General features: G+C 41.8%; 1 protein-coding gene across 1 annotated transcript in view; it reads left to right on the top strand.

Annotated features, from left to right (window-relative positions):
- Positions 1–17353, top strand: part of PCCA (propionyl-CoA carboxylase subunit alpha) — a 3020006-nt gene that overhangs the window by 27908 nt on the left and 2974745 nt on the right. Inside the window, exon 2 of the mRNA XM_069637005.1 lies at positions 8313–8390. Within this exon, the coding sequence (XP_069493106.1) occupies positions 8313–8390 (78 nt within the window). The remainder of the gene's footprint in view (positions 1–8312; positions 8391–17353) is intronic.

Genomic DNA, 17353 nt, shown 5'->3' with positions numbered 1-17353 from the left:
ATATTTGCCTTGGAATTAACTAATCCCACCACTAAACCCTCAATACCAACTTGGTAAAGAGGAGACCAATCAGCAAACTTGCATCACGTCTATGCCTCCAAAGAGTTATAACAAAACATCAAAAAACATGAAACCATAAGGACGAAGAACAGCAACCAATTTAATATCAGTCACACTGGGAGTGGGAAGAAACTCCCCCCCAGCCCCCTCAAAAAATGACTTTGACCGTAGAAGTAAACAGTGGTAACTGCCTTTTTGATTTTAAAAAGCAAAGAAATCATGAATTTAACAGCTGAATTCAACTCTGAGATTAACAAAAGCTCTGATGACCAGGAGACTGTAGTTGTAGTCTAAAGCCCTCTACTAGATTATTTTAGGTTTGGCAATGCTGGTGGCAAGAAAACACAACTTGCAGCAAGACATGCCTACGACAAGTTACTAGTGGACAAACGGAGGGAGCTAAAACAGATTAACAGTTGTCCTTAAATCCAACTCGATTTACCTGAAAGAACAAGCAAAAGTTGCTGGCCGTTGGTCGTATCTGCAAAAACTGGATAGCAAACCATAGAAAAATGCTGTTTCAGAACGTCTCGGAGCAAATGCTTCGGGTATTGAGCAAAAGAAACTCTAGAGACTTCTGGTCATTGATCAAACAAGCTTCTCCAACTAAACTCGACCCTTAACAGAATTGTCCTGTATCAACCTGGAAAGAACATTTCCTTACGTTATTCACTTGTGATATCACCTAGAACTCAAAAAGGATGGGACTTTGAGCGCGAGATCACCAACATCCTAACTTAAGATTAAAAATCGTAATGCATCAAGAGCACCGGGCCCAGACGGATTGACTAACCAAATGCTAAAGGACCACCCTGTTGACTGGGCAACATTCATACATAAGGTAATCGGAAGGATATCCGAACAACAACAAATACCAGCATCTTGGAAAACAGCAACGATAGTGCTGATATTTAAGAAAGGAAATGGAGAAGACCCAAAAAATGATCGCCCTATCGCGCTGTTAGATGTCATAGGAAAAATCTTTAGCTCCTTCCTGCTACTAAAAGGTCAATCCTGGACCAAGGAGAACGATTGGCTGGATCCTTTTCAGACGGGGGTTTATTAAAAACGTGGGCACATCAGCGTATATCATGAGTATTTTAAAAGCCCAAAGCCTCAGACTGGGAAAAGGATTTACATCGCCTTTGTAGATCTCATCCAGGCCTTCGATCAGGTCAACAGAGAAAGTTTTATGGCAAAAGCTCCTCGATAGAAACTGTCCAGAAGACATCATCGGTCCCCTGGTGTCACTGCATTCTGAAACCTCAATAAGAGTATACCTGAATCGGGAAGGCTTACTAACCACTCCTATACCAACTTCAAGTGTGGTAAAACAAGGATGCCCTCTTGCACCTGCCATCTATAACTTCTGCATTTCAGACATGGTGCACTTTGAACCATCAATCGGATCATTTCCACCCCCCGCCCCACATCAATTGGGGACGTAAAAGTCAAAAGACTGCTGTACCCGATGACCTTATCATGATCAACCAGGAGGCAAATGGGCTGCAACCTCAGTTGGACAGTCTCCATAGATACTTACATCAAAACTCCTTGGAGATCAACCAAGAGAAAACAAAGGTAATCTGTCTGCAGAGAGCAAAACAAAAACGGAAAAACACTCCTAAATGGTATTTGGGTCAAAAGAAGATTGAAGAGGTGTATGTATTCAAATACCCTGGGGTTAACTTAACAGCTCCACTAAAACCCCAGCTCAAGAAGTCCTAACAGCAAAAACAAAAACATTGGCAACTCAAGCAAGATTGATGGATAGGAAATAGGGTCAGTTTTCAATGATGGCAGTGATCAACTTCTACAGAGCAAAGGTCGTACCAACTTTGACCTATGGCGCAGAGGCAACGATGTTCATGCCTACAAAAATATGGCCTAGACTAGGAGCTTTTTGGCAGAAAGTCCTAAATCTTCCAAATGCAGCAGGAACTGCGCAAATTCGCAGAGAACTAAGTATATCTCTCGCTGCCATTGTAGAGTGGAATTTTCTGGCTTTACTTGGTAAAATACTGCAGCCAGCCGCTCCTTACATATTTGATATATTGCACGATGAACTACTGCAAGACACAAATTCCAAATTAAGAGAGTGGTTACACGACCCAAAGAATGCATAGGACGAAACTGGATGTTCAGAACAAGATCTGATTATGAATCCAACCAGAGTAAAAAAGAAGCTTTTGGAGAAGGACTGGATAAACCACTCTGGCCGTGGTTGGAAACAGCAAATTATCTATGAATACAATGGACAGTGAATCCAAGTTAAACTAACCGGGGGGAGGGGGGAACAAAAGGCCACGGAAGGGTGACTCTGCATGTACAACCTTTCACTGTAATGTTCGTGACAGCTCAGAAAGAAGGGATGGTTGCCATTCCATATTTTTGACTGTGCTTCTAGTGGTGTGACCTTGACTTCCATAATCAATACTTATTCAGAGTTCCATAGATTCTGCAGGTCATGTCTGGCCTGCACCCTGATCTCTCCCATCATTTGCTGTAAAATTGAAAGCAACTCTCTAATCGCTGCCAGGATCTTTAGGGATCAGGGTGGTCTCCTGCATTCAAAGCTAACATTGAGGACAAGTCATTTGTGACCACTTTAGGGTGAGTTTAAGCTTTCAATTTAGCTTGTTTGCTACTGCGAGCAGAACTGCATTCTGACGTTGCTGCACGTAGAAGGGAGATGCAAGCAGCCAAGTGGACAGGGTTTAGTGCAGCAATGGAAAAGATGATCAAAAGCATAACTGTGTTCAGGCTTGAACTTCAGATGTTGGTTCTATGTCTTAAAACTGCCTGCTGAAGGCCGCTCCAAAATAAGAGTGCCTTGTTTAGGCCATGCTGGAGCAACCTTCAATGGGTGGTTTTATGCTGTGATTTTGTGGGATCGGGTGTATCCCCTCCTCCCACCCCCCCCCCCTGCACTCCCCAGCTACACCCCTCCTCCCGAGTGATCAGGATTCCTCTGGGTGGGGAGGACAGTTGCTCTGTAAGCCCCAACCCATGCTCAACCCCCTTACTCTGCCCCTCCCCATTTAAGTGTAATCCTACTCTGCAAGTCGCTGTAATCCCCTCATGCACCTACCTGTTTTCCTGACCTGCTGCAATTTCTTGGTTCTGACAAATGCCTAGTCATGGTATGTGTGCAGTCTCTTTCTAAATCTGTCTTTTTGACGTATGTACTTCAGTACATTCTTGAAAGTCTGGATATCCAGGTGTTACTCCGAATAATCAAGTCACAGTCTCGAGTTCCAGGAAATAGAGTTGTGTGTCTCTTCAACTGGTTAACATTGAGGGCAGAAAGTGAGAATAACCCAAAGTTTAAACACTCGTGGGTGAGGGCACTTTAGTATGGAGAACCATGTTTAGATGTTTATGCTACATGCATTTTGTTTAGATTGAGGTGTTCTCCCCTAAAGCAGACGGTCCTGTTCACATATGGCAGCATACCCTGGTAATGGGTTAAAGTTCTAGAAATGATGTATGTGTGCTTGTGCATAGACCTGGTGTTGAAGTAGGGGCCAACTATCCTGAAGCTGCAAAGGTGTTAAGCGTAGTGCGTTGACATGTAGAAGCTCACTCTCGGCACTGGATTATGGGGCAAATCCACAGTCTTTGTGAGAGTCAGGAGCCCGACCAGCCACACTACCTTACATTGAAACACATATATACTTGCATATGGTTGGGGGGGAGAGCTGCGAACTGCCGAAAGTTAGGTAAGTGCTGAACACTCTCTTAGGGCTGCCGATGTCTCGTTGAAGCACCGGGGGGGAGATGAGGGTGGGTGTTGTAAACCAGTCCTAATTGTACCTGATATGTAATCTCTCAACAGCACACAGCAGAGCATCCATTCCAACATGGAATCTGGAGTGTGCAGGACCTCTGAGGTTGCAGGAGCTCCAGAGAACGGCGGCAACATGCTTCAATGGCCAAAAATGAACCCATGAGGAAACTTTTGATTATGCTGCATTGGGATAGTCTCCTGAATAAACCTGTATGGATTGCTGTTAGGAGAAATATAGAGAGGACAGCTACATCTACTAGTTTATTATTTATACAGCGCGTCACACCCTAGGGTATCGGGGCGCTATGCAAGACAACTTAGAATAAATACAAGCATTGCATTAGAACCTGGTACAGAATACATGTGAGAACGATTAGGATTTAGTGCATTGTACATAGTAGATCCTAGGTTACAAGCTCAGGCAGTGAGGTAGGTCCTAATTTACAAACCCTGTCCCTGAAGACAAGTGTTTTGTTTGTTGAGTAGCCATTTTTTGGTATTAAGCCTAAAGCCATAGAAGTTTTGGTCAGAACTTGGGTTGAGCGGGATGGCATTCCACGCTAGTACTGGGAAACTGGTGTCTCCGGCTCTTTTTAAATTGAAGCGTGGTGACATAATGCAGAATGAGTTGGCTGATCTACTAGGTCTGGCTTATGTTTTAGGAGTAATTCCATCTGTTAAGTATTTGGGGGCAGCATTGTTGAGGCATTTTTGAGAGTCGGAGACCAGTTTGAAGTAGATTCTGTCCTGGATAGAAAACCATTCGTGGCTTCTTCTTATTTCAGAGATATGGTCCTTTCTTGGAATGCACAATGCCGTTCTTAGAGCGTTGTTTTGCAAGGTTTGGCGTTTATTTAGCACTTGTTTGTTAGCTCCTGTGTAGAGTGTGTTGCAATAATTGAGTTTGGACAAGATTAGGGCATGTGCTAAGATCATGCCTCTGAAGGTGGAAAGGTCGTTTTTGCATGCATAAATAAGTTTGCAAGTATAGGCGGTTGCTGTCGCTGTGACATTCACTTATTCCCTAAGGTTCAGGGCTGAATCGAGATGAAAGCCTAGAGTTTTTCTTTAGCCGTTAAGATCAAGTTACCGTCTATGTTGAATGAGGTGTACTTGGGGCTGAGTTTTTTGACGTAAATGGGGGCACCTAATACGAGAATTTCAGTCTTCTCGTAATTCAGGCAAAGGCTATGGGTGGCCATCCAAGCCTGAATGACGAGGAATATTTTGTTTAGTAAGTCGTCTGTGTCATGGTTACCTGAAAGTGTGATCAGTGTCTGGGTGTCATCTGCATAATTGGTGTAGATGACACCCATATGGTCCAGGATGTCAAAGGTTTGGTAAACACATTGTATAGTGTAGGGGATACGCAGGAACCTTGTGGCCTTCCGCAGGAGATTGGAATGGGGTCGGCAGCATCTGACGGCAAGAAGACTCATCATTCTGTTATTTTAAAAAGGACTTGATCCAAGTTGCAACCTCAGGTGAGAAATTTGCTGCAGATGAGAGGTGCTCACAGAGCATCTTGTGGTCTACCAGATTGAAGGCCGCAGATGGGTCCAATAAAAGAAGTAATTCACATTGTTTGTCTTTTATTAGATTTATCTGAGTGTTCAGGTCTATGAGCGCTGTTTCAGTGCCGTGGAGGGGTCTAAACCCCGATTGTCTAAGCCGTAAGAGGTTGTTAGCCTCTATGTATGTCTGGATTTGGATGTAGGCTGCTTTGTCGATGATTTTGAGAAGGAAGGGGACTGTAGTTATCAATCTGTAGTTAGTTGGGATAGTAGGGTCAAGGGTGGCTTTTTTTAAGTAAGGGGCGAACCCATGCGTCTTTCAGGTTAGAGGGAACCTGGCAAGATTTAAAGGAGGCATTTATTAGCCTGGTAATAAAAGGAGTGAGATTGCTAGCTGCATCTTTTATAATTTGGGCTGGGCAAATGTCACCTTGATAGCACAAAGGTTTCAGGGATGTTATGATTTTTTTTTTACCTCCATGGTTGTGACTTGGGTGAGTTTGAACTTTGGTAGAGTATTAGTCAGGTCGGTAGTGTCCAGGTTCTGATACATGTCAGTACCATTTAAATGAAGTCTCTTTAGGGCAATTTTCTTTTGCAAGGTGGTGTTTTTTTTTGACCAGGCAGTTTGGATGCCAGTGCACCAATCTTTATTTTTAGGGTGAGAATCGGCAGGGGTTATAGGTGATTCTAGTTCCCGAAGTATTCCGAATAGTTGCTTGATACTGGAACTGGCATTCTGGATCCTGTTGTTGTAAGTTTCCTGTTTAGTTCTAATGATCTCTGCTTTGTAGCGAGTGGATCTTTCAGTCACTAAGTCTTTGTTCTCTTTAGAGGGTAGGATTTTCCAGGTCGCTTCACGTTTTCTTTTTTCAGATCTGAAGGCTTTCAAATGTGGTGTATACCAGGTATTAAGGTGGTCTTTGGGCTTGCTCTTAGAGCTTCAGAGGAGCAATAGAGTCTAGGGCCATTGTCATAGTATTAGTGATGAGATCTATTAGTTCTTCAGAGCTGTTAGCGTTCAGTATTGGGATTAAGAAAGGGGTGAGTTTTTCAGCAGTAATGTTATGCTTGTTTCTGGTAAGTAGCGGAGGCGCAATAATCTTAGTTGTGGTAGCTTGGCGGGTCATGTTAATGGGAAAAGCAATAAAAGAGTGGTCAGTCCATGATTGTGGTTAAATGGTGGTAATTGTGGCACAATTATGGTCTGCTAACCAATCCAAGGTTCGACCTTTTCTGTGACTAGGTTGTGAAGTTCAATTTGTTTAATGATTCTTCCAGGGATTTGGCAGCTTGGTCATTGGGATCTGAGAGGCCTGTCACCTAGTATTAATATTTGTGACATTGGTTTGGTGTTTTCTGACAACCGTGTGATACTGTCCTCCTCAAAGTCACCTGTGGGTCCAGGAGGCCTATAAATAAGGTGGACAGTGAGTGTGCTACAGTGAGACGTTTTTATTTTAACTTTGAGGAGTTCGCAAGATTTGCACGATAAGGTGGACGATGGTCTAAGTACCAAGTTTGCTCGAGCTTTGAAGGCGACCCCTCCGCCTTTGGCGTTTTCTGTCTTCTCGGGTGATGGTGTAGGAATCCGAATGGCCAACATGACAGACGGCCCAGCGGCGGCATGAAGCCATGTTTCCATCACTGCTAGGAAGTCAAGATCATTGTCGGTAATAAGGTCTGCTATGTCAGTTGCATGTGCACCGACAGATCTTGCGTTTATTAGTGCGCCTTTGATGACAGTAGGCTTAGTCTGGACTTGTGGGTGCTTGTTGAGTTGTGGTGTTAGGATGAGTGGTTTGTCTCCCTTTGGTTTAAGTTTTGTTTAAGGTGGTAAGCAGGTAATGGTCGGACATGGAGGGCTCTGTAAATGTTAAGGATAACCCTTATAAGATTCTGTACCGTTGGTGCATGAGGCTAGGGTCTCTATTTTAATGTATTAACATGTGATAAGTACTGGGATACCTATTTATTATCTAGTGGATTTGCCCACAAATGCGTGGCTTTTGAAAACAAGTGTTATCTAATAAACATATATTGGTCCTTGTTGTGTGTTTACCCTCTAGTGGTCACACTGGGAAACCCAATACGTATCCATCACTTCAGATCTGCGATTTATTACTCAGCAACTGACTTGTGCACGGATCTTTGCCCTTTTGCTTTACATCTCTTCATTCACCACCATTCAATATCTGGTTGTCCATAATGTGGTCAGTAATGGTCATGCAGAAGATTTACACAGGCGATTGAAGGATCACCTCTACAAATTTTGATATGATACAGTTTGATGGTATTTGACAAAAGAAATGTGTTTTCAGGAGCTCAGACACATTTTAATGAATTTTCTTTTCACCAATGTTAGTGTTTGAGAGAGAGCACAAGGGCCTGGTTTGGTTTAGGAAAGCTTCCCCCTTAACTACAGTAAACCACAAAAGGGTATTCCTTCATAAATATAATGTTCCAGAATTGCTTTAATTTGTAGCAACCAATTGATGCAGGTTGTAAAGGAGGATGGTACTTTTAAACTTATGAAATGTTGTACTGATGAACTGGTTACTTAATTTTATCATCTACATATGTTGTGTATTATCTTGTATACTGCTTGTAAAAGGTTCCATGTAATAATGTCCCTGCAATAAAGTCGGCAAAAACTAGCTGTTTTTTGCAGGGACATTATTACATTGAACATGCGGGGGACATCCCCACAACCCCTGCTCCACCTGACCCCATATAAATGGTCACCATATATAATGTCACCACAACCTTTTCCCGGGGACATCATGTATGGCGACCATATATATGGGGAAAATAGTACCGATACCTTGTAAAATGCTTTATTGTTTTGCAAGCTGTTAATCGAATTCCAATATGCGGGTTTGTTGAGTGCTGCACGTGTCTGGAAAGGTATTTCTTCAATTCTTTTGTGTGTTTTCCTATTTTTGCAGTTTCCTGGACTCCGGTCAAGATGGTGCATCACAGCTTCCCGTATCCTCTATTCTACTGCAACTGATCCCAATGAAAAGGTTGGTTGGAAAATGGTTAACATGTATTGTTCGTTTGATATGCACCGTAGTCACTGTATGAACTTTGTAGTCTTGGGCGGAGCTCTGTCGCCCCTTCAGGTTTTTGGGGACCCGCTGATGATGGGGCATCTTTTGTTTGTTCAGCTGTGTTCCTTTTACTTTCCATGCAAACTCTTTTCTGTATTGCTACTATCGCATGGCTTGCGGTTTCCAGTATTCTTGAATCTTTATTGCATCCTATTTACTCCATCCCTTACGCAAACTAAACTTCTAGTAAAATAAACCTATTATCACTTAACTGATTTTTTTTTTTAACATTGGGTCGATATACCGTAAATATATTGGTCATAGATGGCTATGCCACAGGTACCCGAGGACTGCAGGAGAGTTCAGTCGGCAGCAACCAAAATCATTGTAGAAGCCTACCTTTATGAGTGTCAGTTCCCATTGCATCCCTGTCGGTTGTGCTCTGGCCCTGCCTGCCTCAAACATTCATTGACAGCCACGCTGAACAAGCCGAGGAATGCTGGAGCGTGCAGTCTGCAGGCTGAAGACTGAAGACTGAAAACCGGACCCTCACTAGACTCTACCCATTGAGCCTAAAGCAGAAAACTGTAAGCTGCTGCAACTGTTATATCCTGTCTCTTATCCGCGGTGCTTGTTACACGGGTTGAATAAAGCCCTACGATCTGCGAAGGACCTTGAGAGGGCAAATATGTAACAAAAATAAGTCCACTGATAAAGCCCTGAACCTAGACGCCAGAGTACAACTAGAGGACAGATAGTCTACCATAAACAAATAACAGCATTTATTTTTTTAAACGCCAAACAATAAATGACAAATTCCTACTAAGGACAACAGGGAGGGGGCGGCATATGCAGAGAAGGAAGTTCCTTCCCCCACGCTTACTGAGGAACTGCCATTGACCATAATTCCCTCCTGCCTGTTCTGCAGCTTACAGCAAGAGTCCCGGAGGAACAGTGTGAATCCTGGCTCCAGCTCCTCAGACATGCTCGTACACCCACAGTACACTTGCATGTATCAGCCTCTATGAACTTGAACATTTCTTCTGACAGCAAATTGAGCAGAAGTGATACTCCAGATGTTGGCACTTCAAATACCAAGCTTTCTTCTAACTTGGGGGTTGGTACAACTTTTAAAATTCTTGGTCGTGTGCTGCAATGGCACCTGCAGAGACATACAGGAAAATAAAGCGATCTTTATGAGAATGGCGGCTGTAATAATGAACCTCGACAAAATAATGTCCCTTGCTGCCAAAAAATAAAATTCACATAGTGTGGTTTCATGTTTCAAAATCTGACGTTACTGACCTTATCGTTATTTAAAACCCTCACATTGAAGCGACTGTGCCCATGGTACTCAATAGCAATATTGACAACAACCATAACGAGGTGGATGATTCAGATGTCATAGAACATAGTCACAAAAGAAAAAAGTGGAGGGCAAAGCACCAAACCAGGTTAAAGGGGGAGGGGGGGCAAGCGGGAGGTACTGACTGATCTACCTTCAACTTGACACTGATAATGGAAAATATGGAGTCAATGAAGCCACTAACCAGAGAAACAAAACGGGGGGGGTGGGGGGAGGTAGGGGGAAAGGCAAAAGAAACAGTCTACCCCTTGATAACTGGCTAGTACGAAGACTTGAGGCTGAGTTGACTGAGTGTATGTATACATCTGTTACCTTGATGTCAATGGAATGGAATGCCTTGGACGGCGCCCCTGTTATGATGTGCTGGAACATAAACTTCATGCAAAAAAGACCACAAATAGCATTTGCAGGACACCAGTAAAAACAGTCCGGCACGACGTGTTTTGTGCTTAACTAAGCGCTTGTTCACATACAATATACACCTCCAGCAGGAAAATGCACTGGCAACATTTTGCTGAGCCTAGCAGAAACCATCCTCAATTGGCGAGACGAGAGAGGCCGTCCTCCAATTTATAGGTGGCGACTGTGAGGGGTCAGAAATGTGAGGTGGCCAACTTAGAGGTTTTTCAGAAGATGCCATTTTAGTAACTCAAAAGGGTTTGCCAAATGCCTCACTATCTCTACCCTGACGAAGATTTCCCCGCCTAAGAAAACAGGAATCTGTCCCTCACACATAAATGCAACAAACTTAACAAGGTAATGTATGGCAATTCAAATTTAACAGAAATGACAGTTCTGTTCAAAATAAACCTGATAACCGAATCTGGGGAAGGGGCTCTCACCCAGCTTGCAAGGTGAAACAAACAGGATTTTTAATCAACAGTTCAAAAATAGCAAAGTTCTGTCTTGCAAGAAAGTTCTAATGATAAAGTTCTTGTTCCAAAAAAGTCTCTCACTTGGACTTTGACCAACAGTTCAAAATATTCAACATGTCTTTATCCCTCCATTGTGTTTGAAAACAAAAATACTTCCACTGTTTGTATCCACAAAAATGCTTTTGTCAGGATGATTCCACAACAGTTCACAACATACTTGCATCAGCAATAATGATTTCTCGGGTTTAATCCACAGTTCACAATATACTTTAGTGGTCTTGCCACTTGTTTTTCTTCACTGTCTTTAACCTCAACACAGTACTTCAATGACTTCTTCCTAGTTCACTCAACTGCCAGGACTACTACTACAAAGTCCCTTGTCTTGGTATATTCACCTGCCAGGACTTAATGAAAAACTATTACAAGTACTGCTGTGGTAAAGTTTACTTCAAACACATTAGCAAAGTCTTTTCACCAACATCAGTTTCGACTTCTTCTTTTGGGAAGACATGAAACACATTGGTGCTGTTTGTTCCACATTTACGATTGCCACATGCAGTGCAGGTAATGCTCCACTCTCCTGCCACTGTTTTCCCATATTAACCAAGTGCTGATAATATTTTTCTATTAAACTTGCTCTTCTTTTGTTAAGTCGGTTCCAAATATTGCTTCTTTCTCACTCTGGCAATAGGGTTTGAAATCAACTTACTTTTTAATTGCCTTCTCTTGACTTTGGCAATAATAGTTCTTATTAGCATCTTGTAATTTGGCCTCTCTTGGCTCTGGCAATTACTCTGATCTTTTTGTATGTATGATTGCTTGTCTGTTCCCAAGCTTCCTATTCTGCCACTTCAGCTTCTTTACATCAGTTCGGTATTCAAAACAATTAGATCCGGCCAGCGGGCGATCAGAGGATTCTGGGGTCACACAATGAATGCTAGTGAACTCACCTGGTATCGCATCTACTTGCTCTGCTGCCTCCCGGTCTTCTGCTTCGCTCTGCCCGGCAAACTGCTTCTTGTTTTCCACGGCCCACACCAGTTGGCCACTGGAGCCCAACTTACAATGGGGGAAGCCTTTCAACTTAATGCTTCCCGCCGTGCAACCTCTGCATTCATGGTCTTTTATGAGGAAAGCTTTCAAAAACGGGGCTTCCAAATGTGCAAGATCTGTATGCAAGGTCTTGGAAGATAGAGAGCCTCTCAGAACCGGCATCCGATCTGCAAATGACAGTGGCTCCAGCGTCTCTGCTTTCCTTCAACTTCTACTGCAACGTGGAGTTACTGTTACTGCAATCGCTCCACCTCCCACCTACTTCTCCTCCCGGCCTGCCCCTGAGGGGGACTTTTATACTTCCCAGTCCCACTCGGGTATGGGTCATTAGCACTATTGGACTCAAACTTGCAGTCCAGTGCCTCTGCATCCCTCTTCTTCGTCCCAGTACTTTGGGCATTGTGGGACTTGAAGTCCCCAATATTCTAATCACCTCTTTTACTCTGAATGTTGTTTCCAAATTTACCAACGTTGTTCCGTCATATGTACATCTTGGCTTGACCATTTTTGCAAACCCCACTATAAAACAATAAGAAGTATCTACAAAAAAGATATAAGGAAATGGAACATCGCCAACAGTTTCTTGCTAGAAGGGGCAGACACTTCATACAGGGTTATCTACAGATATACAGGACTGGCATAATTCCAAGCATTTTATATGGGCTTGAGGTGCAGGTGAAGATCACACTCAGTGGTTTAATAGACTAGAGGGAAAGCTATGGCAGCCAATTTTGAGACTACCTGGATCGGTACCCATAGAGGCCATTAGATGTGAGTTAGGCCAAACATCATTAAGGGTCCTCTGGCAGTCCAACGGTGTAAATTATGTATCTAGCTTAAAATGCAGAACCCAACAGAGGATACAATGATGGGCTTTATAGAGAAAGATAATAAAACAAAAGATAACCCGTGAATGAAAAACCTTTATAGCATCAGAAAAACGATTACACCCTCTGCATGAAACCTCCGTATGAGAACCCAGAGTTGCTGGGTAACTTTTATACTAAAATAAGAACAAAAGCCTGAAATTGGGATATATTACTTACTGTGGACTCAGAGTACTAAAAAGCGATACAGGGAGTATGCTAGCCAGGGGTTTTGTACAAGTAGTGCATGTGATTATCTCCTAAAATATATCAGTTATGACATCAAGCGCTTCATAATGCTTCGTTTTAACATACTATCCTGTTATGAATACACTGGAGCTTGGGAAGGTATCCCAGCTGAAGATAGAAAATGCTGTTTCTATAAAAAAAGGCTTGGAAACCACTAGATGTATACTGACTGACTTCCCCACGTTGAAACAATACTATATAGAGGGTTGCACAACCGAGGTTAGAGCCATAACGTCTATCTCCCAAGACCAATTTTGGGCTACAATATACTCTGCCAGTTCCTTGTTGATAACGGGAGGAGCCTACCACATTTGGAAAAGAGTGGTTATGTTATAATTGAAAACATATCCAGGTCATCTGCATAAATTAGTACTACTCAACTGATCTGCCTCATGTTGCTTATGATTGATTAACTGTGTGTTGTAAAGGTCTTTTAACGAATGTGGACTTAATTGTTTTTAGAATACAAATTACATTCAGGAAAAAGTTCATTGGTATTTTGCAAATGTTTTGTATTGAAAAGTGTGTGATATTTTATCTTTGTAATGAATGTAATGTTTATATAATGAGAAATGTATGTATTAATGTAATTGCGTAGTGTTCGTGCAGAAGGTTTTTCTAATAACCAAACTATATAATTTTAAAAAATAAAATCATTTCTATCCTTAATTACATCTTCTAAAGGAGTTTAATAAGGACTTAATGAGTGGTTCTGATTTACATGAGAGTTAGGAGTTTTCAGAATCAAAGATGTTAATGTTTTGAGATTTGCTTTTAACCTTCCACTGTTGATCACAGGAGCTTGCAACACCGTACATGTGGGTGACATTGTGGGGGAGGAGGAAGGTCTTACTCCCAGCAAATGATTATGACAGTTTTCACCACCATCAAGATGATTAGCTTTGGGAAAGAAAACCTCCCTCCAACAGCAATATAATTATTATTATTTTTCTTTTTTAGCATTTCGTTTTTTTACAAACCTTTGCCAAGCCATAATAAAATATCCATAAAACCTCAAATGAATCCAAACCCGCTGATTATATCCCAATTTAACATAATAAATTCAACAGTGTTAACATAAATTAAACATCAATTTTCCAATTTACATAGTCTCATGTCTAATTATTGCCATTGGTACACTCATTGGGAGATTCAGAATCCTCTTCCAAAATTGACCTTCCTACATCTCCCAGAGCTCCCATGGCAATCCTAGACCAGTCTCAGCAGCATAAGTAAGAGAGGGCACAACCTTTTGATTGTAAAAACTGATGATTGGGGCCAAAGAGAATTTACAATATATGCACCCCACCACCTTCGCCCGGCCTTTTAGTTTTTTTTAACTTTGACTATAGACAATTTGCCCATTGTGTGTCACACTTACTAGCACTCAGTGACACTCTGAAATATGTTATGCTCTCTGAAGCTTTCACCCATATTCCATTCAACATCCAACTCTGTATTTTCTTTCTTCCTCCTCCATGCTTCCCCAAATTCATAATCTCGTATTGATTTGCATTTATTTTCAAATTATTAGCAAAGACGTAGTCCTGCAACTGATCCAATTCACGCTGAAGACCTATTGATGTCAGATCTAATAACGCTAGGTTGTCAGCATAAAGTAACCAACCCACCTCCTCACCATTTATTTCTGGGGAAAATGACCTTCCAAGAGTTAAGGTCTCATTTATATCTTCTATGTAGAACTTAAACCATGCGGGAGCCATCGGACAACCCTGTTTTAACCCTTTGAAGGTGGGGATTGATTTTGACAAGGTTCTGGTTTGGTTGAGCCTAACATACATCGTAGTATTTGTGTGCAATTCTTTTATAGCAGCCAGTAAATCCTGCGGGCACCCTTTTTATTCCCAGCTTTGTCCATAGGATCTACCGATTTTATACTGTCAAACGCGTATTCTAGATCAATACTTGGCAGATATATTTTCCTTAAATCGTTAATAGCTCTCATCTTCAGGACATTTATTATAAACAAGTTAAGGCTCCAACCAACCTCCTTAACAAATCCAGCTTGTCTACAGGCTTGACATCGCACACTTCTAGACCATTCATTCAGCCGTTTAAGCAAAATAGACAAAAAGGCTTAACCCAACACGTCCAATAGCTCGATCGGTTGATAGTTTTTGGGGTTAGTTCTGTCTCCCTTCTTAAAGATGGTTACCACTATTGCCGTTTTCCAGGAAGTGGAACACGTCCTCTTTCCAAAAATGAGATATTCCTACCATAGCTTTTAGTACTAACTCCCCTATAAGCTGCGTATAGCTGACCAAAATAACGTGTCCATATAATTGCAGGAATCGGATTTAATTGCAACGCCTTAGCGGAAGCACCTTCCTCATTTATGATTTGCCATAACGATTTAATGTTATTCTTGTTTAAGGCAATTAACATATTCTCAGCATAATTTTGGCTCATTATGATTTTGTGAGGGATTAGCCCATTTTTGTAGGCTTGCTTTCTTTTTTTTTTTTTTTGAACTAGCTCCTGCTTCTTCCCATGCCTACAGTTATCAAGATATCTTAAATCTCTCTGCAGCTGTTGTTTCTTCAAAGCGACTTCCTTGTCGTACGTATTCTTTGGCTTAAAGAGGGGTCTTGAATGCCTTGACAGTTTTTCTCTAAAAGCTATCAAAAGGGAATCGTATTCCACACCATTTCATTTAATAATTGCCAACATTTTAGTTCCTACGTTAATTCGAGGATTACCTCCGGCTTAAAACGTAGTCTGACGTCCACCCTCTGTCTCCACCTTATAGTTCAACCCACCTTTGTCCCATCCCTGTCCATCTTTAATGTTAAGATGAGCAGATCATGATCACTGTGGGCGGTCGGTGATACCGTCAACTGCAAAATAAATGGACTTGCATTGCTTGACGTAAAAAAAAAAAAAGAATCCAAGGTTGCTCCACTAAACCCATTTCACCATATAATCCCACCAGGGGTTTGGCCATTCAAAATGGTCAAATCCCTAAGTTCCATTGCGTCCAGCCAGTCTTTAGATCTTTTAGTTTTTGTACCTTTATTTTTACCAGACCCACTTCCATTTGGACTGTCTTTGGATAGACAATCTATGTTCAAGTCCCCACATAAAATCACAACTGGTTCGGGATTTGTTTGGTATATTAAATCAATTTTAGACATCACAATATCGATTTAAAGTACTGGAGTGCTCAGCTTCCGGATTCCAATACAGATTAAACAAATTCATTAGTCTTCGCTTCCCTGACAAAGGGTCAATAAAGGCAAGGACCAGAATCTGAATATATGCATTTTACATTAACCGATTCAACATACTTGAACTCCATACCATTTCTTACTAATATCAGTAGACCCGCCATTGGACGCCCTTGGTTTCCCTTGATGGCTTTATTATGATACACAGAAAACACCGCTAACATGGGCACGTCCATTAACCATGTTTCTTGTAAGCATAAAATATCCATGCTTGCCGCCATTGGGTCTAATTTTTGAAAAGGATGGGCAAAACCCCTGGTATTCCGGGAGCCAATCTGCTGCCTTCCCAAGGACTCCTCCGTCTGGCTATAGGGCTTAGAAACTAATCGTCTTGCCACCCAATCCCATGAAGACTCCTGGTCCAATGATGATTTCACAGTTTTAGGCACAGGTTTTTGGCCAATGGAATCCGTCTGCAAGACTGGTTTCCTGATTGTTATATGTAACTGTGATAAATCAATAGGCCTAGAACCATTCATCCTACTTGTAGCATTTCTTCCCTTTACAAGCTTTCTTTCATTAATGATGCTCTGAACATCAGGACGTGAACATTTGTTCCACGTAGCACTTATGCCATGTTCCCTTTTCTTAGAACTTTGTCTTTCAAAACTACGCCCTCTATTTCCTGGTCCTGTGACAGTCGCTGGTTTTCGCAACTCAAATCTCAACACACGCAGTTCATCTCTGCAGTCCAACAACAATGATATCAAAGCAGTGGATTTCATGTGAAGTTGAACTCGATCCATCTCTTTCATTTAGAAAGCCCACGATCTTTATGTCCTCATTGTCAATTAACGCACAATCTTGGCACATGATGAAATAAGCACATGGTATTGGATCTATTTAAAATCAGGCCATCTTTATATTTTAGAATACATTCCAACTCAATCACAGGACTCTTTCCGCTCTGTTCCCCATCTTTCTTTCCTTGGCACACTGCAGGTTTACTTTGTTGTGGAACAGATTTTTTTATTATTTTGGTTAAGCCCTTGGAAAATGTACTATGTACACTGTGTTTTTTTTCTCTTCATATTTCTGTGTTTTATATAATGAAGCTGCCGCCATTCTTGAGCTTTCAAGAATTTTTTCCAAGATTTCTGGAGGTTTATCCAGATCCGTCAACACATCAATTATCTTGTTCCTTCTCTCCTCCATTGTCAGGTAAGGGCTGTACTTATCTGTATCCCTTATCAGTGAAACCTTTCTATATTCAGTTGTTTCTCCCGGGGGTCACACGTTTTTCTTCAGTATCTTCTGAATCACTGCCTTGCTCCGCTCT

This window comes from Ambystoma mexicanum, chromosome 7p (genome assembly GCF_040938575.1).
Source record: "Ambystoma mexicanum isolate Mex_15411 chromosome 7p, UKY_AmexF1_1, whole genome shotgun sequence".
Taxonomy (NCBI): Eukaryota; Metazoa; Chordata; class Amphibia; order Caudata; family Ambystomatidae; genus Ambystoma; species Ambystoma mexicanum.
The sequence above is the reverse complement of the archived record's forward strand: the minus strand, read 5'-3'. Positions and strand labels throughout refer to the sequence as shown.